Source organism: Nomascus leucogenys, chromosome 8, assembly GCF_006542625.1.
Source record: "Nomascus leucogenys isolate Asia chromosome 8, Asia_NLE_v1, whole genome shotgun sequence".
Classification (NCBI taxonomy): Eukaryota; Metazoa; Chordata; class Mammalia; order Primates; family Hylobatidae; genus Nomascus; species Nomascus leucogenys.
The window spans coordinates 9,740,948-9,768,730 of record NC_044388.1 but is presented as its reverse complement, the minus strand read 5'-3'; the positions used below and the strand labels follow the sequence as shown (position 1 = coordinate 9,768,730).

Genomic DNA, 27,783 nt, shown 5'->3' with positions numbered 1-27,783 from the left:
ATTCGCCCCAGAACCTTTCTCAAAACGTTTCCTTCACAGAGTTGGATTGTCTTTACCTGTTTTCCATGTCCTTGATGAAATGGGCACTCTGCATCTAGGCTCTTTGCCTGGTACCTGGCACAGAGAGGGATTGGGTCAGCAAAGACTGCGTAATGGACCTGAAGTCAATTCTGGGAGCACAGACGAGGACCACCAAACCAACAACTTTCAATTTCCCCGAGGAAGCGCAGATACCAGAAGCACCCTCGCTGCTTCTGTTTTAGCCACGCCCTTTTCCTCATCGCTCAGTTCAGGCTCCCAGTGAGGCGGCCCACCATCAGCCCTGGTAGAGCAAAGAGACCGACTTCCTGCGCCTCGGGTGGGCGGGGAACGCTCCTTGAGCAGGTGCGGTATGAAATTGGACTTTAAGAGATTAGTCGCAGCCTGATCTCAAAAATAAAGTGTGGACACGTGTGTGTCTGAGGAAGGGGGATAATAAACCACTCTCTTTTCCTCCTGGCTGCTGTTTCCCACGTGCGTTGAGTAAAGGCACCAAAGCTGCCTAGTGACTGGGTGTCTCCTCCCCGTCAGGGGCACCCACCCTGGTGCTCCAGGCGCGCTTGAATGAATCCGGGAGGACCCGCGCGCATGAATGAATGCGAGAGCTAGGGAGTGAGCGGGCGAGCGGGCGGGTGAGTGAATGGCGACCGCGCCGCCGCCTTGGCACAGGGGCGAAGGCGCGGGCTCCACTTCCCTCTCCCACCAGCTGGTGGCCTCGAGAAGGTGGCGGCGCCGGCAGCGGCCCGAGCTGGGACGGCCGGGGCGCGGGATGGTGGGGGAAGGGGCGTTCCCGGCGACCGCGCCTTCCGCGGCTATTGGATTAGTGGCCTTCAGGGATGAGCTCAGCCAGATCGGCTTTCAGCTGCAGCCTCCGGGCCGGCCGGGAAGGCGGGGAGCGGGCGGCGGCGGAGGAGGAGGGGGAGGTGACGGCGGCTGCAGCATCCAGAGCTGGCCGTGGCGGCCGGCGCGCCCCGCGCACAAAGGCACCCAGCCCCAGGGGAGGGCGATGAACACACCACATTCCGGGCCCGGGCCCCAGCTGCTGCTACCGCTGCGTGCGCTCAGGGCGCTGAGGAAGACGCCCGGCGCGCCGGGGGCCGTCAGCCGAGGCGCGGCCCGTGCGCCCTGAGCGCGGGACTCGTCGCCCTCCGGGTCAGGCGCCAAGCTTCCAAGCGGCTAGAGCGCGGGCCTTGGAGCGCCCCCAGGATCGCTTCAGTAAGGCGCTTCCCACCCCAGGCCCGACCCCAGGCGCCTGAGCGCCAACTTCGCCAAGAACGCTCCTAACTCCAGGCCATCCTGCAGCGCAGAGGGGGCGCTGCTGCCGGGCATCAGCCGTGAGGACGCGCCCCTGGCCGTGCGTAGAGAGCCGGCATTTGCGGGTCACTAGGGCGCCCCTGAGTGGGCGGCGGCGGCAGCAGACGCCTCTCCCGGGAGTCCAGGACCTGCCAGCGCTGGGGATTCTTCCCGAACAGGCGCTTGCCCTCTCTTTTATGGTGAGTACTCTCCAGCTCCTGGTGAGGGGCACGCGGGGGCCGGGAGCCGAGATCCGGCTGCACGGACTTTGTGCGGGCCAGCACTCGACACAGCTGGCGCTGCTGGCGTCCCAGTCCCAGAGAATTCCTCTCTGCAGGTTGTGGCAGTTCGAGATGGTTGATTTGCGCGCAGCCCTGGGGCGTTTGGGGCCCGGCCCTTGGTATCATGGGTTCTAAGCCCTTTGCTTCTCTGCGTAGTGGGAAACGCACAAAAAACTGCCACCCGATTCACCCGCTTGGGTTTGGATCCAGGGTCCGTCACTCACTGGCTGAGTGACCTTGGACAGGGCGCCAAACCTCTGTTTCCTCATCCGTAGGATGGGAATGATAATCGTGCCCATGTTATAGGGGTATTGGAAAGATCTATGGGATGGTGCTCGTAGGTAGACATGCGCCGGGCACACAGGAAACACTCAATCATATGTTAGCTAGTATTATTATTAGCTTTGCGAGCCCAAGCTTGTTATCCAACTTTCCGGAGCTGCAGCAGTTCCCTCGTCCGTGTAATAGAGACAATAATTCCTGGGGGTCTGTTCGTCCGGGGTATTCGGAGAGGTGGAAGTAAAGCACGGGTCACGCAAGAGGCACCGGTGGCTGTTGTTACCGTTTATTCCTGACGCTGGGGCAGTGAGGCTGGTCGCCTGGCCCGAGAGCGACCCGCGGACCAGTTCCTGGCCTTGCTTGAAGACAAACTTGTCTATGCTCGGGAAGGGAGGGGGTTGGGAGCTCAGGAAACCCTAGGCGCAGGGCTCTGGGAAGGAGGGAGGGGGCCAGAGACTTGAGCGCGGCAAATGTGTCCGCCCTGGTCGCTCTGTACGCGCCAGGGGCTCCAAGCCAGGAGGAGACGCCGAGCCCCCGACCTCTGACTGGCGGGAGAACCGGGGGAGTGGCTGCTCCCGCCGGCCCATGGCCAAGCGCAGACTGCTGCCGACAGGAAGGAGAGGAGGGCACTTCTGTACCGCTGTCGCGAGAAGGTGGAGAGTTCTCAGTTCTGGAGTCAGGCTTAGGTTCGAATCTGTCTCCACCACCAGCTCGCGGTGTGACCTTGGGCAAGTTCTCTAACCTCCCCCAGCTTGGTTTCCTCTTCTGCGCCCCACTCTCCTCCTGGGGGGGTTGGGGGATGAAGACAGGAGTTCCCTTCTCTCAGACTCTGAGCCCTCTATCCTCCCACCCCCTTTCTGCGCCGCTGTCCCCCACCCCCGCAATTTGATGAGCTTAAGTCTGGAAGATGTAAAATGTGTAAAAGCATGATATAAACATCCTTTACTCAAGGGCATATTCCTCGGAGACACATACCCTCTAATTTATTCCATTTTTTTTTTTTTTTTTGAGACGGCGTCTCGCTCTGTCACCCAGGCTGGAGTGCAATGGCATGGTCTCGGCTCACTGCAACCTCCGCCTCCCAGGTTCAAGCGATTCTCCTGCCTCAGCCTCCCAAGTAGCTGGGACTACAGGCGCCCGCCACCACACCCAGCTAATTTTTATACTTTTTTTTAATAGAGACGGGGTTTCACCATGTTGGCCAGGATGGTCTCGATCTCTTGACCTTGTGATCCGCCCGCCTCGGCCTCCCAACGTACTGGGATTACAGGCATGAGCCACCGCGCCCGGCCTAATTTATTCCATTTTTAAAAATGGTACTGAAAAGAATTTAAGCCACCTTTGGCAAACCACAAACAAAATTCAACTTACTGGTCCTTCTACCCAAATATCTCTCCAGTTTGTATTTCTCGTTTGTTTTAAAGATACATTTAATGATATAAAAATAAAATCTGCAAGGAAAAGAAATCACCAGAAACAGTCAAAAGATGTATGACAAACTGTCACATATGACATATGCCACTCCTATCACAACAGGCTCATCTCTTTAAATATGTAAAAGATTCCTGAGGTCAACAAACAAAAGATCAAATGGGCAAAGACACAATTCATACACGCGAAATAAAATAGAAATGGTACTAAAACATATGACAAGATGCCTTACCTCAAAAAGAAAAATGCAAGTTAAAATTACAAGATGTCTTTACTGTACCAAATTAGCAAGTAGTCATAACCATTTATCAGAAACATCTTTTAAAAATGTAGATCACATTTCTCCCTAGCTCAGGACCTCCTTAAGGCTGCCACAGAGTAAAATCTAGATGATCCCAGAGGTCCTCAGGTCTGGTACTGCCCTTCTCCACCTCTTCCTCACCATTTTCCTCTCCCCCCTACCCACCCTCCTAGCCTTCTTCGTTTTACTCCAACACTCCAAAGGCTCATTCGCTTGCTGTTCCCCCTGCCTAGAATACTTTTCCTCCTAGTTTTTCATACAACTGAAACTTCCTCATCATTCAAGTAGAACTGTCCTTGGAAGGGCTTCATTTCTATCCCAGAAAGTGGCCAAGCCGCAGTGGCCAGTGCAGAATTCCTTGCCCTTTTGGGGAAAGACCTAGTACAACTCACCATACAGGAATTACTTAATTTCCCCTGAGCTGCCTGACCTGTTGTCACACATCCATGCTCTCGAAAGGTTTTTTTTCTCTGCTGATACAGGAGTGAAGGGTCTCGGGCATGAAAATCAGGGGAGTGGCAGACCCTAGATGGAGGTCACCAGAAGTCTCTGCCTATATATGTACTATATAAGTACATAGTATGTACTCTTAATTTATGTGAACATGACCATCTGTGGCAAGAAAAGATCAATTATAAAAAATTTAAAAGCCAGCAACACATTTTTAATAAAACATGGTTCCTACATAAGCCAACTAATTTATTTGCTGCTGATCAGTTCAAGAAATAGGGATTTGTTTTGAGGCTATAGGAAAAACAGCTGTGGGTGATGTGCCTTTTGAGAAAGAGGTGGTATACCTCAAACCAGTTATCATGAACTTTGTGTGGAACTTTAGAAGAACTTTCCTAAGCAGTGTGGATTGCATGTGATTTTTGCTTCACACATTGAGTTCAGAACTTACTCCATTTAAAATGTGTACGCGTGGTGGCTCATGCCCGTAATCCCAGCATTTTGGGAGGTCGAGGCGGGCGGATCGCAAGGTCAGGAGATCGAGACTATCCTGCCTAACACAGTGAAACCCCGTCTCTACTAAAAATACAAAAAATTAGCTGGGCGTGGCGGCTTGCGCCAGTAGTCCCAGCTGCTGGGGAGGCTGAGGCAGGAGAATGGCCTGAACCCGGGAGGCAGAGCTTGCAGTGAGCCGAGATGGCACCACTGCACTCCAGCCTGGGCAACAGAGCGAGACTCCGTCTCAAAAAAAAAAAAAAAAATGCAAACCATGCAGGAGGTATAGAGTGGCTAGTCCTTCTTCAGTCTGACAAGCACTTCTTAATGCAGACAGAGGTAACAGGTACAAGGCTGCGTACGAGTATTGGAGATAAAGGCTGGTTGGGCACTGGCTCCACTAAGAAATGCAGATGTGGTGCAAGAGATAGCAGCAGGAATCAACAGCTAAGATGAAGACAAAGTGGGATGGAAGGCAGAGGGCACAGTGGGACATAGGCAAGAGGACGCAGTGGGGCGGAGGGAAGAGGATGCAGTGGGCTGAGGGGCTGCCACGGAGGGGTGCCCAGTTCTGCTTCTGCTAGAAGAGGCGGGGGAGTGAGAGAATGTCAGCCAGGTCGGAGAAGATGGGAAGGGTCCCAGGATGTGCTGACGAGGAGAGTCTGGCATGACTGGTCTGAGGTGGGCCGTGATGAGAGACAGTGTGGAAGAAATAAGAGCAGCCTGGAGGGCCCCTGAGTGCCAAGCAAAGAGGTGCAGCTTCTCTCTGGAGAAGCTGCCTGGAGGGTTGAATGAAGAGATTGGTGGGTGTCTTGGTCAAATTTACCTGTTGGCAGCATGGAGAGTGGGTTGGCGGGCAAACACTGGAGTCAGGGAAACCTGCTGAGAGACCAGTGAAGTAATCCAGGCAAGGTCCGAACTAGAGGAAAGCTGATGGGGTTGAGTGGTGGGGACTGAGAGACGGGATCCACGGCAGGAACAGTGACACGCAGAGGAACCTGGTATGCGAGAGAGGGAAGAGGCCAGGCTCAGCCTAGCACCTGCAGATTCCGAGGTGCACATGGACCACAGATGTCCCACAGGGCTTAGAGTGTGGGTGTGCCCACGGTAGGAGGCTTATGATGGAAAGAGGTCAGCTAGCCTTACAAGATCATTTGAAACAACACCCAGGCAGGGCTGGCGAGGGCCTTCTAGTAGGTAGGTCTTGTGCTGAGGAGAGAAGGCAGCACTGGAGACCCGGCTTGAGAGTGTCTGCATGGGGCTGGAGATGCAGGTCATAAGAGAAGATGCATGGAGAGAGAGAATGAAAAGCAGAAACTGAAGTTGAAGCAATGGACTTGGGGGTGCGCCATTGATGGGGTAGGCAGGAAGACACTGGAGCCAGGAGGAGGCAGGAAAGCTGCTGTGGTAAGCTCTACACTTCAATGTGCTGGTATGTGTGGTGGGAGACGCTGGAGCAGTGCCAAAATCATCCATCTGATCTTTAATGTTGTGAAATGCCATGTATGGTGAACTGGAGCTCTGCTTTCTCCAGAAGTGAGTGGGCCTTGGCCCGGTTTACTGGCCACAGAGACATTCTGTTATCTACCTTCAGGAGACATCCACCTGTTCTCTGCATTCTATGAAATGTGCAAGTTGTACAGATTCCTGGGGCTGGAGCAGCTCCCTCCCCGATCCTGCTCCTTTTCTCCTCTCTTCCTCTCATCGTCTCTCCTTTCCTCCTTAGTATCTCAAAAATGCCTCCAGAGATACTGTAGGCTTAACAGAGGGATCTTCAGAAATCCCAGCAGGTCCCTATTATGACCTAGCTCAAGCCAGAGGCATGAATAGTTCTGCTTTTCTTTTAGGCATTCTGTTTCCAGACAACCAGTTATACCAAGTGGGGAAGGTTCATCTTGGGAGGTAAATGAGGGGTTGGATGCAAACCTTATCATGTTTTCATCATCGTTTTCCCCAGAGGGCTTCATTAAATGGCACCCTTCCCATCTTCTCCCTTCATGCTTTGACCCAGCCCAGACATGCTGGGCCTCAGGGAGGCCAGCTGCCCTGCAAACAACCTCCACATGTGCCTGGGGCAGGCCTCTGGGCACAGGGGCAGCTGCGGTGACCAGGTTGGCTGGACTGCACGTGGCCTCGCTGTCTCAGTGGTATGTCTCTTTCAAATGACCTTGCAGAGCTTGCTGTCCTGGTCACAGCCTAGCAAACCTCCTTCATCCCATTTGCTGCTCTCCTTGCTGGCTGACAGCCCAGCTTGCACCTTGGGGGCCCCTGGCTCAGTCACGCGTGGGAGGATTCCCATGGAAACCCCAGGAGGAGGAGAGGCTCGGGGAAGCCTCATTGATTCTCGCTCCAGGAAAACAGGCGTGAGATGATTCCACCTGGAACTGGACAGATGGCTCTCTTTGTGAGCTCTTGGGGAAGAAAGGGCTTGCCCAGCCCGTTGTAGCCTGAGCTCCATGTGTGTATAGCAGGGAAAAGCTAATGAATGCCTATGAACAAAACCTTGGGGGTTCTTTAGTTCATTCATTGTTGGTGGGTTCATTCTGAATGAGCATCTTTAATAAAACAGCCTCCCTACTTAATATTTGCACAAGAAAAATCTTAAAAACGTTCCAGTTAAACTAAGGTCAGGCACCTATCATTGGTACCTTTGCACAGAGTCAAAAATTGAAAAATAAAGACATGAAATAAATAGTCTGAGCTCCCAGTGCCCTGCATTCCCAGTTCATTCTTAGGTGTTGGTTCTAAGGCAGTGTATTGCTTTTCTTCATTTGTTCATGCTGTGCATTCCACAGATGTTCACCCACCACTTTCTATAAGCCAGGCCCATGGAGACTCTGATGAGGGAGACCTGGCCCCTGCTCCCAAGTTGCCCCAGTCTGATGGGAGGGAGGCAGCCAAAGAGACATCATGTCCTCTTGTGATAAGAGCTGTGGTGGGCACAAGTACAAGGGCTCTGAGAGTACAGGGGGCTGGGGAGCTCCCCAGAGGCACTAATAACTAATATCCTGAAAGCCTCAGAGAACCTGTGGAGGATTTTGAGCAGGAGTGTGATTAGATCAACTTTGTACTTCTACAAGTGCTGTAGTATATATTTGAAAGTAATATGCAGTCTATAAAGGAATTCCAGTGGTATCTAACTGATTCTTTTTACAGTCTTTGTCATTATTCAGATCTGTCGTGGAGTCTGACCCCTTTGGTGTAGGCTCTCTCTCTAGGGGAAAGTGGTTGAGTCTTATGCTTTTCAGCAGCCTGAGATCCCCAGGGCAGGCATCATTACTGCTGCCTAGATGAAAGAAGGAGACTTGCCCCCACCTCTGGCTCCAGCAAGTCCAAAGCCAGAGGCCACACAGAGAGAAGGGCATTTCGCACAGTCACTACCAATCCCCACAGCAGTCATGTCTTCTTGCAGACCCCGTGCCCATTGAGTTCAGCTAGACAGGCCTCTGTGGCTGTGATTTGGGGTCCCAGGCCTCTGAAGACTGTGCATCATATTTTTCAAACTAACCAGGCTCCTTAAACAGTGTGGCATCTCCACTTCATGTCTCCTCATTTCCCTGTCGGGTAGGAACATCTGCTAGGGTCCTGGGAAGGGCAATTAGCAAATTAGAGTTTTTATTTTCTTGCTCAGCCATGATTGAAGCCCCAGAGCAGATCCTTCTGGATAATGTGATTAAGCATCCCCATCCAAGCATGACGTAGGAAATTAAGTTTGGTTTTGGGGGAAAGTGACGGAGGCACCCTTTGGCATTCTTCAGGATGCTGGCTGCTTACTGGGTTGAGAGATGATGGTATTCCTGTCAGGAAGGTGGATCCTGTTGTATGTCCCATGTGCCTGGCCCAGTGCTGCATGCTGTGGTGGAGATGAGGAGAGGAGAAATGTGCTAAGTGCCCACTCCCTCTGGCTGGAGAGAGAAGGCAAGGATGAGCCTGACTTGGCCACTGCTCTGTCCCTTGCTCCCAGCTGCACAGTGCCTGGCATTGTGTTCACCAAGCATTTTTTGAACAAATAAATGAGGGTTGGAAGCAGGGAAGGATGCAAAGCAGCAGCTAATAAAGGAGTAGACTGGATACAGCCAAGAGTCAGCTGCTCAGGAGTGAGAGTCCAACTATGATAGTGGCATTACTGGGCTTCATGTCCCCATATCCTGACTTTAGCCCTGGCCCTTTCTCTGCTTCATCCTCTGAAAAAGGGCAGAGCATGAGCCCTCCCTGAAGCCCAGCATAACCTCTCCACAGTCCATATGTGTGTTCTGCCCCATGTTCAAAGTACCAGGCTTGTGTCTTGCATGGAGGGAGTGGTGCAGTGGCTGGGGGCACAGAAGTGCTGGTGAAAGCTTCCTGCCATCAGAGGAATGCCCTCAAGGTAGAAAAAAAGCAGATCAGTAAGGCCTGAAAGATGTCCCCCTGGCTGGCTCAAGGGTGGACGGAGGTACAGGGCAGGCCCCTGGAGAGCTACTGGATCAGGGCAGGCTTCCTAGAGGAGGTGGAGTTCACCCTCATGGACTAATTATCTCTCAAAGGCTCCACCTCCAAATACTGTCACACTGGGGCTTTGTGTTAGGCCATTTTTGCATTGCTATAAAGAAATACCTAAGACTGAGTAATTTATAACGAAAAGAAGTTTAGTTGGCTCACGGTTCTGCAGGCTCTACAGGAAGCACGGTGCTGGCATCTGCTTGGCTTCTAGAGAGGCCTCAGGAAGCTTACAATCATGGCAGAAGGTGAAGGAGGAGAAGGCATGTCACATGGTGAAAGCAAGAGCAAGAGGCAGGGGTGGGGAGGTGTCACACACTTTTAAATGAGCAGATCTCTCTCCAGAACTCAGTCACTATCCCTGAGACAGCACCAAGCCATGACAGACTCACCCTTATGACCCAGACAGCTTCCACCAGGCCTTACCTCCAGCACTGAGGATTACAACTCAACATGAGATTTGAGCAGGGACAAATATCCAACCTATATCAGGCTTCAACATGTGAATTTGGGGAGGACACAATCAGTTCATAGCAAGGCACATTCAAGTGGTGAAATGGCAATGTTGGAACACATCCACAATTTAAAAGAGCACTCACCACTTACTGGAAGCCCTGTGATGGGCCAGACTTTACAGGTGTCTGCTCTGATACTTGCAAAGGCACGCGAGGTTAGCACATAGTAAGCAGCACTTCCAACCAGTCTCAGAGAGATTAAGTCCTGGCCTAGGGTCCAACAGACAGCCTAGGGATTCACATCTAGGTCTCCTGTCCTTCTTTAGATTGCCCAGCTGCTGGTTTCCCTTAACGGCTTGCCATTCATGGACATGAGCACTCTGCTGTGTGCCCCATACTGGGGGAGCAGCAAAGGGGCTGTCTATTTACTTGCCCACCTTGTCGCACCACAGCGTGAGCGCTCTTCAGGATCTCTGCCTGCCTCTGGTAGGGACAGAGACTTTGAGACTATGATTGCAAAGGAGAGCACTGGGCCCTCAATGACCCAGTATGGGCCAAGCCAGGTACTAGTAAGAGGTCTTCCCTGGGGCTGCTGTTTGGCTATTGACACGTTTAAGTGTCTTTTCAACAACAGCAGCTCCAAAGTTGGCATGGTTGTGTGCAAGGACAAAGCAGTTTCCCTTACAAATTTTCTGTGTGGGCCACACAGAGCTGGTTACAGTCATTGCCGTGGAGAGGGCATTATTCTAAACAACATGGAGGAAGAAGTAAGAGCACAGGCTTGTCATATGGTAACTCTGGGGTTGATCCCAGTCCTGCCACTTCCTGGCTGTGTGACCCCAGGTTATGCAAGTTATGCAACCTCTCTGAATCCGGGCTGCTATTACAAACAGCGCTGCATATGTATGCATGTGCTGTGTACATAGGTAGTTTTGTGCATTTGAGAACATATCTGAATAAATGCTGGAAGTAGAATTGCTAGGTGAAAGGGTCTGCATATTTGCAATTCTGAAAGATGGTGTTAATTTGCCATTTGCCAAGGCTAAACCAGTTTATATCCACTTTAGCAATGTATGAGTCTGTCTTCTGTTCCACACATTCTCCAAGCATGCGTTATCCATTTTTTTGAACTTTAATAAGCTGATAGACAAAAATGGCATTTCAATGGAGTTCTAACTCATTTCTTTTTCAGTATACGTTGAGTATCTTTTCAAAGGAACCATTTGTTTTTGTGTAAACTGTTGATATCTTTTCACATTTTGTACTTGTATTCATTTGTAGGAGTTTGTCATATATTTGTTGGTAATTTGTGTTGCAAATTTTTTCCTGTGTTAAAACAAGTCTAACTTCTTTTACAAGTGCTTTTAGCTACACCGTTTTCTTATTTCCCATTTTCATTTCTTATTTTACATATTTCTGTCTTCCCCCCCATTAAATGATTATATGGTTTATGTTTTATGTGTTTTAAAAAATTTAGTTACTTAAGTCACACATTTAAAGTATATTTAGTAATATGTGAAAATGCAAATTACATAATTTTTAGGTGAAATAATCTAAATAAAGGCCCATTATACCAATTTTTAAAAAGAAAATTCACTATAATTTATAGACAAAAAAAAAAAAGAGAATAAAGCAAAATTCCTCCAAAAGCTGACAATGTTTATATCTGGTTAATGAGATAGGAGAAAGAGGTGAATTCTAGTTTTTGTCCTTTTTTTGTGTTCTCTAAAATTTAGACATTTATTTAACCTTTTCTAATTAATGAGCTTTATTTCTTCAGAATAGTTCTAGATTTAAAGAAAAACTAAACAGATAGTACAGAGAGGTCCCATATGCTCACTCCATTTACCACCCTAGTTTCCCCAATTATTAGCATCTTACATTAGTATGGTATATTTATCATGACTAATGAACCAGTATTGATACATTATTATTAACTTATTTTAATAATTAATATTAATAAATAAGTTATTAATATTATTAACATATTTTTTCAGATTTCCTTTTTTTCTCAGATTTCAGTTTTTACCTAATATCCTTTTTCTTTTCTTTTAGTTTCCTTTTCTTTCTTTCTTTCTTTTTTTTTTTTTTGAGATGGAGTCTCCCTCTGTCGCCCAACCTGGAGTGCAGTGGCACGATCTTGGCTTACTGCAACCTCCACCTCCTGGGTTAAAGCAGTCCTCCCACCTCAGCCTCTAAAGTTGCTGGGACTACAGGCGTGTGCCGCCACACCTGGCTAATTTTTTTTTTTTTTTTTGTATTTTTAGTAGAGACAGCATTTCGCCATGTTGGCCAGGCTGGTCTTGAACTCTTGACCTCAAATGATCCACCTGCCTTGGCCTCCCAAATTGCTGGGATTACAGGTGTGAGCCACCAAGCCCAGCCCCTAATATCCTTTTTCTGTTCCAGATCCCATCCAGGATACCACATTATGTGGAATTGTTAGGTCTCCTTAGGGCCCTCTTCACTATGATGGTTTCTCAGACTTTGGTTCTGATGACCTTGCCGGTTAGGTCAGGTATTTTGTGGGATGGCCTCCAAATGGAATTTGTCCTTTGTTTTTCTCATGATTAGAGTGAGGTTATGGGTTTGGGGGAAGATGCCCAAAAGGAAGATTTCATTATATCATATCAAGGGTACATACTATCAACATGATAGATTAATATAATAGTACTATAATATAACATAATATAATGTGATACATTACATGATTAGCTTTAATAGTTTATATGTTTTATTGGTTTGGTTTTGTTTTTGTGGAAGTTTTTCACAAAGAACCAGCTCTTGAGTTTTTGCTTAGTTCTATTATTTCCCTATTTTATTATGCTCCATTCATTTTTTAAAATTTAGTAGCATAAATATACCAGCCATGATTTCCTCTGAGAACTGCTGTAGAGGCACCCCGCAGGTTCTAGTATGTGGAATGCTTTTTGTTATTGTTGTATTCCAGATATTCTGCAACTTCTATATGGATTTCTTTTTTGATCTGAGTTGGGGTCAAGTTGTTTAAAGAATTTTTAAAAATGCCCAAGTGATAGGATTTTGTGATCTATAATTTTGTGATTAATTTCTAGTTTTCCTTCTGTGTTATCAGATACTGTATTATTTTTGCTTTTTTTGAAGTTTTATTTGTGACCTAATATAAGGGAAAATTTTTTTGATGCTTCCATGAACACTTGAAAAGAACATGCATTCTTTGTTTTCAAGGTATAGAATTTGATGAACACATTAATTAGATCTGTCTTATTAATTAGTAATTTGGTTTTTCTATGTCTTTACTTAATTTTGGTCCACTGGTCCATCATGAGTTACAAGAGGGAAATTAAAATTACATGCCTCTGAAGTGTGTCTGTCTGAGGTCCCTCCTTATATTTCCTCTAGCTTTTGCTTTGAATTTTGGGGCTATTTGGTGAGTTCAGTCTTCAATTGTGGATCTCATTCTTTATTATTATTAAGTATTCTTGTCTCACTTAAAACCTTTTGTCCTGAAATCAACTTTACTTGCCTACTATTAAGATTACAGTGCCTGCTTAGTTTGAGTTCACACTTCCCTGTTACGTGTTTGCCCTTCCTTTATTTTCAAAATTGTTAAATCACTTTGCTTTGGGGAATGTCTCTTATATGTAGCATACGGTTGGGGGTTTTGTGTTGTTCCCCAGTCTTACGATCTTTTTTTAGCAGCCTACTATGGCCATTTAATGACATGGTTAATATTTTGGTCTTAGTTTTACTATCGTATTTCATGCTTTTATGCCTTTTTGCCTCTCTTGCTTTCTAACAAAATCTTTCAGTATATGATCTATTTTATTTTGTATTATGTTCAAGGTTTGTATTTGCAAGATGTGTATTTTTATTTTTAGTTCTGGAGGTTACCTTTATAACTAGGCAAAATGGATTTAATCTTTTGTTGAGACCATGCTAGTTGTCTCCCTTCTGAAATAATCAATCACAAAATTAGTTTACAAATTTGGTTCCCATTTTTATCTGCTTTGTGACAGCTTTTTTCAGGTGAGTTTGCTTGGTTTGCCATGTTTTGTCCTGTTTGTTTATTCCTTTCTTTCTTCTATAGCATCTTTGACTATATCCTTTGCTGGTTCCTCTTTGAAAGAGGTGAACCTTCTTGGATCAGCATTTTGCAGGAGATGCATGTGGAGGAGGTACCAAGAAGAGGGCAGGATTGCTCCCTGGTTCCCAGGAACTTTGTTCACAGGGTTGTCGTAGTGACTTCCTTTAGTCTTTGCTTCTACTCTGTCAGCAGAGTTCTACAGCTATGGGCTTCTCCCAATTCAGAGCCCTCCTCTCACTCTGCCTCGCCAACACACTGCTTCCTGTGAAGATGGCGGGTCTGTGGTTTCCTCTGTTCGCCCTGCCCTCCTCTTCCCCCTGGGTGTAGGAGGCAGCACCCACTACCAGACCACATGCCCTGCTCCCATTTTTTCTGATAAGGGATCATTAGTTTTTTCCTTCAGGGAATGCCAGCTGCTGGCTGGCTCTGCCAGCTTTGTCTGAGATCTGCCACCACAGGTGTCTTCTCTAGGTGTTTTCTCACAGTATTTTTGATCTTCACTGCTTTTGGCAGCCCTCGCCTGTTTTTGGCAGCCTTTCCTTATAAGCTGTGGTTCAGGTCATAAATGTGTTCTAGTTTGCTGAAGAAGGAGTTTGCATTTCTTTTTTTCTCCTGGATTTTGGGTGATTTCAGATATGAAAAGGAGTAACTTTATTCTGCTATCTTAAAACTGCCTAGTGTTGCAAATTGTTATGTGTTCTGGTATTCCCTCAGATTGAACATTAGCCAGAGCTCTCGGAATAGGGTCAACATCTGCTGAAGCTGGGATCTGACAATAGGAAGGAAAGAATATAAGAGTTAAGACTAAAATGGAATGGTGAAAAACCCACAGGATACTTGTCTGTGCTGTGTGGCAGCAGAGTTCTTTCCTTCCCTACCTGGACTTTGGCCACTGTCTGGGTGGGAGGTTGAGGCCGAGGAGGGCAGGGCATGAAAAACACCCATCCATCTCCTCATCTGGCTCAGGAGAAGTTGTTCTGGGCCCAGCAGCTCTCAGGCCAGGGAGGGGAGGGCACATGCCTCTGCTCTGGACAGGGCTTGGCTCTCCATCTCTCTCCATACCCAGGGCCCATCCAAGTAGTGCAAGCTCCTTGGGTTCTGGCTGATTTCCTAGTGATGGGGGCCAATTCCTTCTCCATGAAAACCAGGATCCTGTCTCAGGGAAGGCAGTCTGGGGTCAGTGCTGTTAATGGTGTTTACATGACCGAAGAAAGAGCTCACCCATCCAAAGGGAGGGGATCCACATGGGATGCCCAGAGAACAGAGCCAGAGAGGAAAACCTGTCGGCAGAGTTCCAGGACCCTTTATATTATGGTCTCTCAAGTTCCCCCATTACCAGAGGGAGGTGTTTTATCCTCGTTTTACTGGCAAGGAATCTGGAGTATCCAAGAAGCTAGGAGGCTTTCCTGTGGACCCACAGTAAGAGACGGAGAGAGGGATTTGGATGCAGTTCTGTCTGGCTCCAGGGCCTGGACACCAGCTCCCTTATCCTTCCTCGTCACCTCTATTGACCTCCATTCACCTTCCCATGGAGCCCTCACCCCATCTTCCCATGCTGCCTGATTCCATGTCCCTGGTTGACCCTGCTGCACCCTTGTTCTGTGTCTTGCCTCTCAAGCCTGGCTACATTTTAGGAGGTTATTTAGGCTCCCCAGGACTCCAGGGTTGGGAACCAATGGGCCACACCCTACAGCCCTCTGTCTTGAGCAGCTGTGTGCCCCCCAGCCTTGGCACAAGGCTTGTCCCCTGGGATCAAAAGCACCTGGGTTCTCATCCAGGCTCTGATCTTGAGCAAGTCACAACTGCTCTGGGCTCATGCCTTATTTCTAAAATCAGACTCCCTATGATTATTCTAGGTCCAGAACACTGACCCTGAAGCCAGATAACCTTGGTTTGAATCTTGGCTCAGTCACTTATTTGCAGTGGGACTTTGGCTAATCACTTACCCTCTCTCTGCACTTCAGTGTTCTCATCTGTAAATTGTGAATAATAATGTATATCTCTTATAGGGAGATGTTAAGGATTAAACAAACTAATAAACATAAATCATTTAGAACACTAGCATATGGCAGGTGCTAGATTAGTGCCAGATATGAGTGTACGAATTATTACTATTATTGTGCATGCAAAGGGCTCAGCCAAGGCATGGATATAAATGAAGGGACTGGCAACTGGCTGCTGATGCTGCTGCTATAACCCGTGCCCTTTGCTTCCTTCCAGGAGCTTGGGCCCCTGCCGCAGCCCGGTAGAGGCTGTGGAGGTCTACCGTCCGGAAGCCTGGTTCCCAGCCCCGTGGCCCATTCCTGGCTACGGGGAGTGGAGGCTCCCACGAGGTAGCGGTGGCCTGCAGCGGCCACCTCCCTGCAGTGAAGCATGGGCCAGAAGCTCTCGGGGAGCCTCAAGTCGGTGGAGGTGCGAGAGCCGGCGCTGCGGCCGGCCAAGCGGGAGCTGCGGAGTGCAGAGCCCGGGCGGCCGGCGCGGCTGGACCAGCTGTTGGACATGCCGGCGGCGGGGCTGGCTGTGCAGCTGCGGCACGCGTGGAACCCCGAGGACCGCTCGCTCAACGTCTTCGTCAAGGACGACGACCGGCTCACCTTCCACCGGCACCCCGTGGCCCAGAGCACCGACGGCATCCGCGGCAAGGTGGGCCACGCCCGCGGCCTGCACGCCTGGCAGATCGACTGGCCGGCTCGGCAGCGCGGCACCCATGCTGTAGTTGGTGTGGCCACGGCCCGTGCTCCCCTGCACTCTGTGGGCTACACGGCGCTGGTAGGCAGTGACGCCGAGTCGTGGGGCTGGGACCTGGGCCGCAGCCGCCTCTACCACGACGGCAAGAACCAGCCCGGCGTGGCCTACCCGGCCTTCCTGGGGCCCGACGAGGCCTTCGCGCTGCCCGACTCGCTGCTCGTGGTGCTGGACATGGATGAGGGCACACTCAGCTTCATCGTGGACGGCCAGTACCTGGGCGTGGCCTTCCGAGGTCTCAAGGGCAAGAAGCTGTACCCGGTGGTGAGTGCCGTGTGGGGCCACTGCGAAGTCACCATGCGCTACATCAACGGCCTTGACCGTAAGTTGTGCTGGGCTTGGGGGCAGGGCTTTCGGAGGCTGCCAGGCCTTATAGGGAAGCTGGGCAGGCCACACCTCCATCACCAGTTGGGAGGATCCTGCAGTGTGGAGGAATAGTCAGGACCTGGGTTTCAATCCTGACTCTCTGCTGGCTTGGTGATTTGGGGCTGTGCCTTAGTTCTCCCATCGGCAAAAGCATCACGATGATAGTAATCTAGCTAACAGTTGTAACGATCAAATAAAGTAATAGTAATCTAGCTCACAGTTGTGAAGATCTAGATAACATGTGTGAAGTGCTCAGAACAGTGACTGGCACCCAATTGGGGCTTTGAGTGTTGATGCCAATTATCAACCTTCCAGTCTGTACAAAGGTTGTACCAAATGACCCAAGCTAGTCACAATGGGAAGACAGTGACAAGTCCCCAGTCCCTGCACTTAAATGCCATGTACTCAAGTTATTGATAAGTAATAAGTAATGATAACCATCCTTTATTGGCCACCTACTGTATTCAAGAGGCTGAATACCCCAGTTCCAGCGCTTATGGGCCATCTGTTAAAGGGGGCAGCTGCCTCTCATCTCCAGCCGACTGTCATCTCATGGGAATGAAAACCCTGGGTTGTGGAATCTTGTGACTTTTTCCAAGAGAGCCCAGAAATCTAGATTGTGTGAACTGTTCCAATTTTTAAAGTTGACAGCTGCTGAAAACTCTATATGGGCAAACAAAATACGCTTGCAGGCTACAAACCAGCCCATACGCTGCTGGGGTTGACCCCTGACAACTCTACGGCTTCCTCTCATTTAGTATACCGTCCGGCAAGATAAAAAGTGTAGGAACAAAGACGGTTATTGGTTTTGGCAGGGAGTCACTCAGGGAGACAGGGTGGCCTCTGGACAGAGGCACACGTGGCTGCCTGTCCTGAGTTGAATCCCAGCTGAGGGGCCAGGAGCCAGGCACTTGTGGGCTTGCACACTCCCCAGCATCAGCCTACTAGCACCCATCCAGACTTCCTGCCACACCCCTAATGAAGCTCTCAGAGGCGAAGCTGAAAGCTAGAATTTCCAGTTTATTCATTCTAAATAAGAGATGTAATTACCAGCCCCTGAGGCAGATCCTCCTTTTAGAAATAAGAAAACTGAAGAGCAGAGCTACAGAGAGCCAGAATCAGGGTTCCCCCAGTTCTGATGGCCCCGAAGTCCACTCTTTTCCTGTGTTCTCCCCTTTAGATGAGGGACTGAGAGTAACACTCCAGAAAAGAGTAACACTTCTCCAGAAAAGAAGGACAAGATTTTACTCAAGCAAAATTTACATTTACTGGAGCACGGGAAGGGGACATTTGATGGTTTCCGAGGGTGGCAGGCTAATGGAAAAGTGGCTGCTGGTATGCTCAGCACTCTGGTATAATTGTCGACGTTCTTGCTCATATTTTATTTCCATGGTTGTTGCCTACAATTGCCATTGAATGGCAAAATGTTGTTCCATTTTCTCTGTTTAATGGGTTAAATCTAGGAACTGATGATTATGTCCCTGAGAAGGGCTAATTTAGTCATCACAGTGCCTTGTGGAAAGTGTCTGGAGCCTTCTGAGACATAGTGACTAGGCCAATCCCAGTGGTGAGAAAACCAACAGAAACAACAAACAATCTTTAATGGAATTGGAAAATTTATTTGCTGGAATTAATCACTGGACTAGAAGAGCGGCCTTGGTATACCAAGGCTCTGGAGTCTGATGTGACTTATTTCCAAGTGCTCAGTGGTTTTGTGTCTTTGGTGAGTCACTCTTAGTCCTTAAGACCACTTTATTCATCTGTAAAATGGGATAGTATCAGGTCCCCTTTTTGCTGCCGTAAGCTCTTGTGTGGTAGCACCAATAATATGGTAGCTGAGATTTAAGGCCTGACATTGACACCCAGTGGGAGCTACCAGAGCCAACAGTTATACTCCTGTTGTAGGCTTCCTCTTGGCTATTAATTCACACTTGGGTTTTATTGGTTGCCTGGTTTTCAGGTACAAAGCCAAGGTGCTAACAGATTGTAGCCCGTGGGGCCATGCATATTGGGATCAGGAGCAGGGACCTACCTCAGGGAGATTGCGTGGGGAGAGGCAGTTGTGTTTGGGGTATTTAAAGCTTATGGGTCCTTCAGGTGGTTGAACAAGTTTGGTGGAACTAAAATATGAAGTATTCTATCCTCCTCCTTACTGGCAGTGATTTTTCAGGTTGGCTGAATCTGGAATACTGAATCTAGGAGGCAAGAAAGGCCAGATGTCATGGGATGCAAACCTGGGGCATCTGCCATTCAGTGATAGGGTTGGCTTATCTGCTATGGCACTAGCCTGTTCTCTAGGTAGGGGTAATGTTCTCTATCTCAGACAGGGGTGTGACTGCAGAAAAGGGAAACTCAGCTTCTCTGGGCTTGAAAGGCCTATTCACGGCCAGCCTGGGACAATCTCTGACTCCAGAGTGGGCCACAGGAGAAGCTGCAGTGGAGTCTCGCAGGGATAGTTGGGAAGGGACTGTATGATGCCTATAGCCTGTGTCCTGGGCTGAAGTCCACCATGAATCCCTAGGTTTGGGACTAGTTTGGCTCTAGGGAGTCCCTGAGCAGGGAAGGTGACCCAAGGTGGATTCTGTGGATGGAAAGGATTCTGAGTTAACGTCGGTTGTGGACATGGTGGCAGGTTCTCAAACTCAGACTTGATTGGGGTGTGAGGGACCAGAGTCAAAGGCATGCTTGGAAGCAAAAGGCAGGCCAGCTCTCTGGGGTTGCTTCCCCACAGGATCATAGGAGGAGAGAACTCTGCCCGGGGCACCTCACAGAGCCGGGTCAGACCCTGGCCCCAGCACTCAACAAATGGCTGTTGGCGATTGCCTCCTCTTTCTGAACCTCAGTGTTCTCCTTTGAAAAATGATGAGGATGATAAAGCTCACCGGCACAGAGCAGACACATAGCAATTGGTGCCCCTGTGTTGATTAACTAGGTGAACTGAGGCAAATTCTGGGGTTCACCTGTGGCTTAAAGCAAAATGGCCTTAATAGAGCCTTTTCCTCTAACATGATGAAAGTAAGGTAATGGATATCACTTTCTCAAGTTTTGAATTTTTATTACGGTAAAAGCAAGACTTTGAAAGGGCTCCCTACATTTGACTCTGGAAGCGTGCATTTGTTGAGGGCAAGAACTGGAGGTGTGATTTCCTATTGCAAATGCATAACGTTGTCAAACCTTCTGCAAGTGGAATTGTTTTGCTACACTGTGGAGTGAAATGGCTCAGCATCTCAAAACTAACTACAAAGAGCTGCAGGCCGCACAGGGGCCCTGCCGTCTAAGTGAACTGAGAAGGATGGAGCCGAGGCCAGGCAAATGGAGAAGCTGTCCCAGGGGTTGTCCAGGGCACAAATAATAATAATAATAGCAACAACAGCAACAACTAATACTTATGTGGTGTTTAGTCTGAGTGGGTGAGGGGGGTGGTATTCTAAATACTTTACAATTTTTGTTGTTGTTGTTGTTTTTGTTTATTTGTTTGTTTTTTAGAGACAGAATCTCACCCTGTCACCCAGGCTGGAGTGCGGTGGTGCAATCATAGCTCACTGTAACCTCTCACTCCTGGGCTCAAATGTTCCTCCCCTCAGCCTCCTGAGTAGCTGGGGCTACAAGGATATGCCACCACTCCTGGCATATGTATAAATATGAATGAAACCGGCTCAGGAGGTAATGGCTAATTAAAAAAAAAAAATTTTTTTTTGTAGAGACAATGTCTCACTATGTTACCCAGGCTGGTCTTGAATTCCTGGCCTCAAGCAATCCTTCCACCTCTGCCTCCCAAAGCACTGGGATTACAGGCGTGAGACACCTCACCCGGCCATTTTGCAAATTTTAATTAATTTTTGTAATGACTCTTTGCACTAGTACTATCTATATTATCATCTTCAGTGTATGATGAAGAAATAGAGGCACAGAGAGCTTGAGTAAGTTGCTGAAGGTGACACTACGAGTAACTGAGGGAGCCTGGATTCAAATGGAGGCACACACGGGCACCTTGTGGAGACATTTACCCTCAAGGCAGGGAGAGAATGCGCAGGAGCATCTGCTCCATCTGGCTGGTGACCGTGCAGCCCAGTCCTTGCCTTCAGCAGTGAGTTTGGGCGAGTCCCTGAGATGCTGTCCCTGTCATTTTTCCTCCTCTGGCTGGCTTTACCTCCAGCCCTCAAAGCTCTTGGCTCAGCATGGAACTCTGCAGGGTGTTCTGAAATGCTAAGTTGTATAAAGGCATCCCCAGCAGTGGCCATGGATCAGGCATGCTTGATCACTAACAGGGGAATGTCACTGCAAATGTCTCCACTGCTGTGAGGTGTGGCCCCCTGGGGTGGGCCAGGCCTTTGGAATCCGCTCTGGGCTGCTTTCTGGAATTGCTCCGTGGCTCCCCAGCTCCTCTCTCCACATGCTGGCAGCGGGAGGGCTGACAGAACGGCTTTGTCTCACATCTCGAAGTTCTTGGGTGGTGAGTGGTGTGTGAGTGACACAGGAAGCGGAGAGGAGTCTCAGACAAGCGGCCTTGGGGTCCCAGGCAGCTTTGATTTGGGGGTATTGATGACACTTTTGTTGGCTCCCATCCATGTTCTGTGCCCTGGGCTTAGGGTTTTACCCGTTTTTTTTTCTTTTCGTCGCAATAAGCCATGAGGCAATGTGACTGTTATTATCCCCATTTCATAGATGAGGAAACTGTCTTGGAAAGGTAATGAATTTGCCCAAGGCCACACAGCTAGCAAACGACACAGCTGTGCTTAAACCCAGCTCTGCCTCCTATGCCTGGGCCAATCTGCCCAAGCCTGCCCACCACTGAGCATGGCCCAACCTCACAGAGCGGACGCCGGTGTCAGGGCTGACTTTCACAGGGTGGAGCGTGGAAATACAGGTATCTTGGGCCTAACTGGCTGAGAGGGCTTTCCCCCTGCACACAGCCGAGGAAGCTGTATTTCCAGACTTCTTTCCTAGATGGTTTAATTGATCTGCCAACAAGTATTTATTGGCTCAATGGCTGAGCAGAGGAGGCTGGCAGCTAGCCAAGGCTTCTGGTATTGATGAAGGCCAGAGAGAGTTTGCTCTCACGATGACTACAAGGACACCGTCTCCTTGCCAGAGCTGCACTCAAGACCTTCTCGCCTGACTCCCGTACATCTCCTGGGGTAGTGAGGTCCTCCCAGCCTCCAGGACATTTGGATTTGGCTCCTCTGGGCCTGGTCGCCCCTTTGCCCCCATCCCTTAACAATCTGTCCTGATCCGAGCTCACCCCCAGGCCTCAGCCGAGGACCCTGGCTCTGCACGGGGAGTTTAGCGCTGACTTCTCCTGCATCTGCAGAGTTCACTCATTTTTCCACCCATGCATAGGCCTCTTTCCCCAAGCGGTTCTGAAGTTCCTCAGGGCAGGGATGGAGATGCAGGAGGTATGCATGGTGAACTGGGAAGATTAGGGACGTCATATGTGCCTGTTTACTTGACATCGCTTGGATATTTGTTTCCTCCAAATCTCGTGTCGAAATGAGATCCTCCATGTTGGAGGTGGGGGTTGGTGGGACGTGATTGGGCCCTGGGGGCAGATCCATCATGAATGGCTTAGTGTCCTCCTCGTGGTAATGAGTGAGTTCTCACTATTAGTTCATGTGGGAGCTGGTTGTTTAAAAGAGCCTGGCATCTCCCTTACTGTCTCTCTTACCATGTGACACACCTACTTTCCCTTTGCCTTTCATCATGAGTAAAAGCTTCCTGAGGCCCTCAGCAGAAGCCGTGCCATGTTTGTACAGCCTGCAGAGCCCTGAGCCAAATAAACCTCGTTTCTTTGTAAATTACCAAGCCTCAGATATTTCTTTATAGCGACACAAAACAGACTAAAACATTACTCTTGAAAGGAAAGCTGTGCATGTGGCAACAGATTTAAATACTACCAAAGGGCATATGGTGAAATAACCTCTGATCTGTAGCTCGGCCCCCCATCCCCTCCTGCTGGCAGCCACTATTAGCAGTTTCTTGTCTTTCCAGAGATATTTGTGACAGATGATTTTTAGATCATACTGAAAACATTCCCCTGTATCTTGTTTTCTCCCTTCAATGGACCTTGGCAGTTATCTACTGTCAGTTAATGTAGAGCTGCTTCATTCTTTCTTAGCAGTTGCATGGGCCCATGATATGGTTGTGTTATAATCTAATTACTTAGATCCCCATATTTGGACATTTAGGCAGTTTCCAATCTTTGAGCATACATTTTGATCCCAATTGAAATGTCCTTTATGCCCCCTCTAGCTAATTAACATCCCCAAGCCTCAGTTTTCCCATCTGTGCAGTGGGAATAATTATATGTACCTTGCAGAGTTGCTGTGAGTATTAGAAGTGATGCAGAAATGAAGCATGGCCCAGCATGTGGCTCACAGTAGGTTAATATTGATATGTGTTCCCTGAATTTCTGATTGTGATGCTGAGCTCATCTTGTGCACCTGATGAAGGCTCGTGAATGACTTTGTTTCCAGTTTAAAATACAGTAGAATCACATTAATTTTTTCTCTTTTTAAAATTATTAACTTGATATTAAGGAGGCTTCAGACACATCGTTGGATTAAGATTATTTGAGGTGTCTAATTCAGCCAGTCCTTACATAGTGTGTAGTCAACATAAGACACCTAGCCCTTTACTTCACAGAATAGGCCCATAATGTGTGTGTTTTGCTTTTCTGTTATTGCTGCTGCTGCTGCTAATGCTGAAAGTGGTGGCTCTTTGCTGTGGCGACTGCATCTTGGCCTTTTCAACCACCCTATAGCAGCCCTTGCAACAGAGTACATAGTCAGTGCTCAGTAAATGCATATTAATGTCCTGGCCTCCCACCAACTGAATAAGCTTTTCTTTCCTCTGCCACAGGGGGACTTGAGTCACAGTTGGCTGGAGCAGAGGGGCTGGCTATGAGCCGCCCCCGAGTGACCCTTTTCCCACCTCTCATTGTGTCCTGTGTACAGCACATCTGTCCCTGCACACAGGCCAAGCAGAGGCTGCTTGACGGGTCAGGCATGTCAATGTGGGATCCTGACATTCAGAAACCTTTGTTTGAAAGGAACAGTCTCCCAGTTGAGAAAAGGCCTCGATCAGATGCTGTGGTCCTTCTTTGAAGGAGGTTTTCACATTAACATAGTCATAATTAGGTTCATGGAAGTCTGGCTTGCAGAAAGTTGGCTATGAAATGCAGGTGACAGCATTTGAAATCAGGCTTAATCAGGACAAGCATCACCGTGGGCCACAGCATGGTCCTGTGGGAAGAGCAGGGTTCAGGGGTCTTCCAGCACTGGCTTGGCTTCAGTTCTGACTTGGCTTCTAATTAGCTGTGACCCTGAACAAGTCATTTCACGCCCAAGCCTTCATTTTCTCATCTGAAAAACAGAAACTTACTTTGCTACGAGGTGTCAGGATCATGGATTAATATATAGAAAGTGACTGATCTAGTGCCTAGAACATAGCTACTGAAAAAGCGGTAGGTTTAAAAATGGCTAATTATGACTATTACTGCTCTCATAAATTGGTAAAATTACTGTTATTAAATATATAAATAATTATGGTTATTAAATTTTGGTCCACACTGTGAAACTGAAGGATTTCACATGAGGGAATCTGTGATAGTTTGGACGGTCGTGGACTCGTTTCTAAGATACGTGATGGAAATGCCACCTGAGGTTCAGAGGCCATTGTAAATTTGCTGCAAATGAGCTGGGAGTGTTTAGCCTTCCCTGTGAGCGGTTTCAAATGTTTCCAGCTGCATGTCTTATTCAAGTGTTTCTCTAAAAGGCCGCAGCTCCTAGTGGTGACTTGCCTGGGTGGACATGCATTCACAAGGATACCCAAACGAGCAGCACCTTCACCAGCTGTGTGCAGGCAGACATTCAGCAGGGATGAGCTGCCGAGGTGGCGGCCCTGAGGGCCAGCATCCACCTCTGCGAAAATAGTGACTTGGTATGGTTGTGGGCTGGCCATTATTGGACCTTTGGGGAAAAGGGAAGCGGAAGCGGTAAAGGGTCTCACCTTTTCAGGCCCTGGCAGAAGGGTGAAGGCAAAGGCCCCAGACACAGGGATAGAAGAGATGGTATCTGGCAGCCAATGCAAGACCCACATTTTACAGATGGGAGGTGACTGGACCAGACAGCTGGGAGGCTTTGCCCAAGGTTATCTGTCAGTTAGTGGCAGAACCTGAACTAAAACCCAGGCCTCCAATCCCCCTTGAAAATGTTCCCCATCAGAAACAAGGAAGTGAGAATTCAATGCAGTTTATGAGTCTGTATTGAAAAACACAGCTGTGGGAGGATGTAGGCGCTTAGGAGGAGAGTAATTAGGGCTGGGGGTGATGCTGATGGGTCGGAGGGACTTTCTGAGGGGAGGCCTTGGAGCTTGGGCAGAGTTTAGACCAGTGTCTCCCCACAACACACACAGATGAAGACCCTCCTTGGCTTCTCAGTGCCTCCTGCATGTCAGAGGCCCTGTCCTGGCCGCCGCTCAGACCATACAACCAGGGGGTTAGCACAGTCACAGATACCCAGGTAAGAACTGGTCTGCCTGTTTAGTACCTGCGTGACCTGGGCATAAGTTTCCTAACTTTGCAGTTCCTCGGTATCCTCACCTGTAAAGTGGATATAGTGATGGCACTTACCCGATGGAGTTGTCAGCAACACTTCTTAAACCTCAGTGTGCATTCAAGCCACCTGGTGACCTTGTTAAAATGCCGATTCTGACTTAGTAGGACTGGGTCGGGCCCAAGATTTTGCATTTCTAACAAGCTCCTGGATGATGCTGATGAAGATGTAACACAGAGCAAGGGCCCCCAATCACACCTTATCCCCATGCCCCACCATCCACCCATCTACCCGCCATGCTGAATGATCCTGCAGCCAAGCTAAAATGCATATTCCAGCCGGACGTTGTGGCTCACGCTTGTAATCCCGGCACTTTGGGAGGCTGAGGCAGGCGGATCACTTGAGGTCATGAGTTTGAGACCACCCTGGCCAACACGATGAAACCCTGTCTCTACTAAAAATACAAAAAAAAAAAAAAGCCAGGTATAGTACACATGCCCGTACTCCCAGCTACTTGGGAGGCTGAGGCACAAGAATCATTTGAACCCAAAGGTGGAGGTTGCAGTGAGCTGAGATCGAGCCACTGCAGTCCACCCTGGGCAACAGAGTGAAACTGTGTCTCAAAAACGTAAAAAATAAGATAAAATAAAATGCGTATTCCTCTGTGCCTTGGTCTGTGTTGCCCTCTTTGTTGGAAATGGCCCGCTTCCCTGATTCCAGCTCAGCCTGGGATTGCCAGGCCTGGCTCTGCCCTCGTCCTTGCCACCTGGCTCTGCCCTCGTCCTTGCCACCTGGCTGATTCCAGGCCAGTCTCAGGCCTTGCTTGGCCCTGCTCCCGACAAGGCAGCTATGCCTTCTGCATTTCCTCCTTTTCACATCCGGCCCCACTTCCCTTCCCTTCCCAGCTTCCAAGTGACTCCATTTATGTGCCCTGGAACCCAAATTCTTATAGTTGCTAGTGCAGTGTACACGAGTAAATCTACACTCTTATCCATGAATGTTCCTGTGAGGGTGACTTTGTTTGGCAAGGGATTACTGCAAATGGAAACAGCTCTTTGTTAAAGTCATTGATTGAGCACTCACAAAAGGCAGACACTGCCCAGTTCCACTGCCCTGCACAGAGGCTCGTCAGCACCCTATGCAGCGTAGCTCATTTAATCCCCACGGGTGAGGAGAAGTGCTGGTATCACAATCTGCACATGTGGAGATTGGGCCTGAGGGAGATGAAGAGCCAGCACTTGCTTGGGAGGTGTCTGTCCCGAACTTGAGTCCAGGCCTACTCCAGCGCCCACACCTGTAACCTCTATGCTACTCAGGGTCACGTTGAGTCTTCAGTGGTTTTGCAGGTGGTTCCAGGCCTTGAATTGACTGTGCTTAACAAGAGTTTACTGAAGCCAGCATTGGCAGCCCCCAGTACCACAGCACTTAGATACCCTTAAATACAGTACAGCAAACTGCATTCACCCTGAACTCTTCTGACTTGCTGATGATTCTGAGTGGGTGGTGCTGGGAAAGCATTGAACAGAGGAAGCAAATTTGCCGGGGCGGGGGATGGGGTTTAAGTGAGCTAGGAGAGCCAATGGCCTGCCAGGCTGGCGGCAGCCTTTATTTACAGGGTTGGGAGCCAGCTGATTTGCCCAGTCTCGTCCTTTGGTTAAGGCAAGGGGGCGGTTAACGTGAGTTACGGCCTCGCCCAGACACTAATAAGGCTGCTTGTCTGAGGCCTTCCATAATTCAAGCAAAGGCTGTGCCGCTTAATGGCCCTTCTTCGTCAGATCTTCCAGGACTTGGTGCCTCCTTAATGATTTATTTGCTTGGGATGAAATTAAGCCGAGACAGCGTAAGCTTGGAAAATACTGCCATGCAGGCTCTCCCCGGTTCTTCATCCTTCGCAGCGGCTGCTTTCTATAAATAGAGCCGTGAGTTCTGCTTCGTGACCCGCCTGCTGGGAGCCCCAGTGGGCACCTGGTGTCTCCCATCCCTCCTGTCTCCCACGCCCATGATCTCACTAGTGAGCAGCAGGGGGCTGGAACTGCCAGCAAAGACCTTGTCATCGTCCCAGCTTTGAAGTCATTTAAGTAGATGCTTCTGAGTCGATCCAGGGAGCCACAGCTGACTTCCAGATCTTGCCCACTTTGTTGATGTTTCTCCCTCAAAATGCAATTCATGAGGAGGTCCCAGGGTGAGAGCGTGTTTGCTTCTGGCGTGTTCTGGGGTAGAGGACAGCTCTCTGCCTGATGTTTGAGCCTCACGAGGAGGAGCATGGGAGATACCATTCATCTCCTAAGGGTGAGGGGTCACCCTTCTGGAATGAAGGGCCACGGGTCACAACTGAGGGCCACTCACAGTGCTTATGCAGAGGCCAGGCCAGGTGCCAAGAGTGGGAGTGGGCTGTTTAGTGACGGCTCCTTCGGAAGCCCACAGCTCACAAGTTGCTTCAAGGAAGTGGTGAGCATAAGGCTGCATGTGGATTGTGGGAGGCGGCAGGTGGTCCAGGAATGAGAAAGCTCTCAGGCACCCCATCACTGCATCAACTGCACGTCTGCCATGGTCT

The 27,783-nt window shown here is 49.0% G+C and overlaps 1 protein-coding gene across 1 annotated transcript in view; it reads left to right on the top strand.

Moving 5' to 3' along the window:
• Positions 1-887: 887 nt before the first annotated feature.
• Positions 888-27,783, top strand: part of SPSB4 (splA/ryanodine receptor domain and SOCS box containing 4) — a 90,768-nt gene continuing 63,872 nt past the window's right edge. The window contains exons 1-2 of the mRNA XM_003265315.2: positions 888-1,532; positions 15,787-16,633. Coding sequence (XP_003265363.1) covers positions 15,940-16,633 — 694 coding nt within the window. The 5' untranslated portion in view covers positions 888-1,532; positions 15,787-15,939. The remainder of the gene's footprint in view (positions 1,533-15,786; positions 16,634-27,783) is intronic.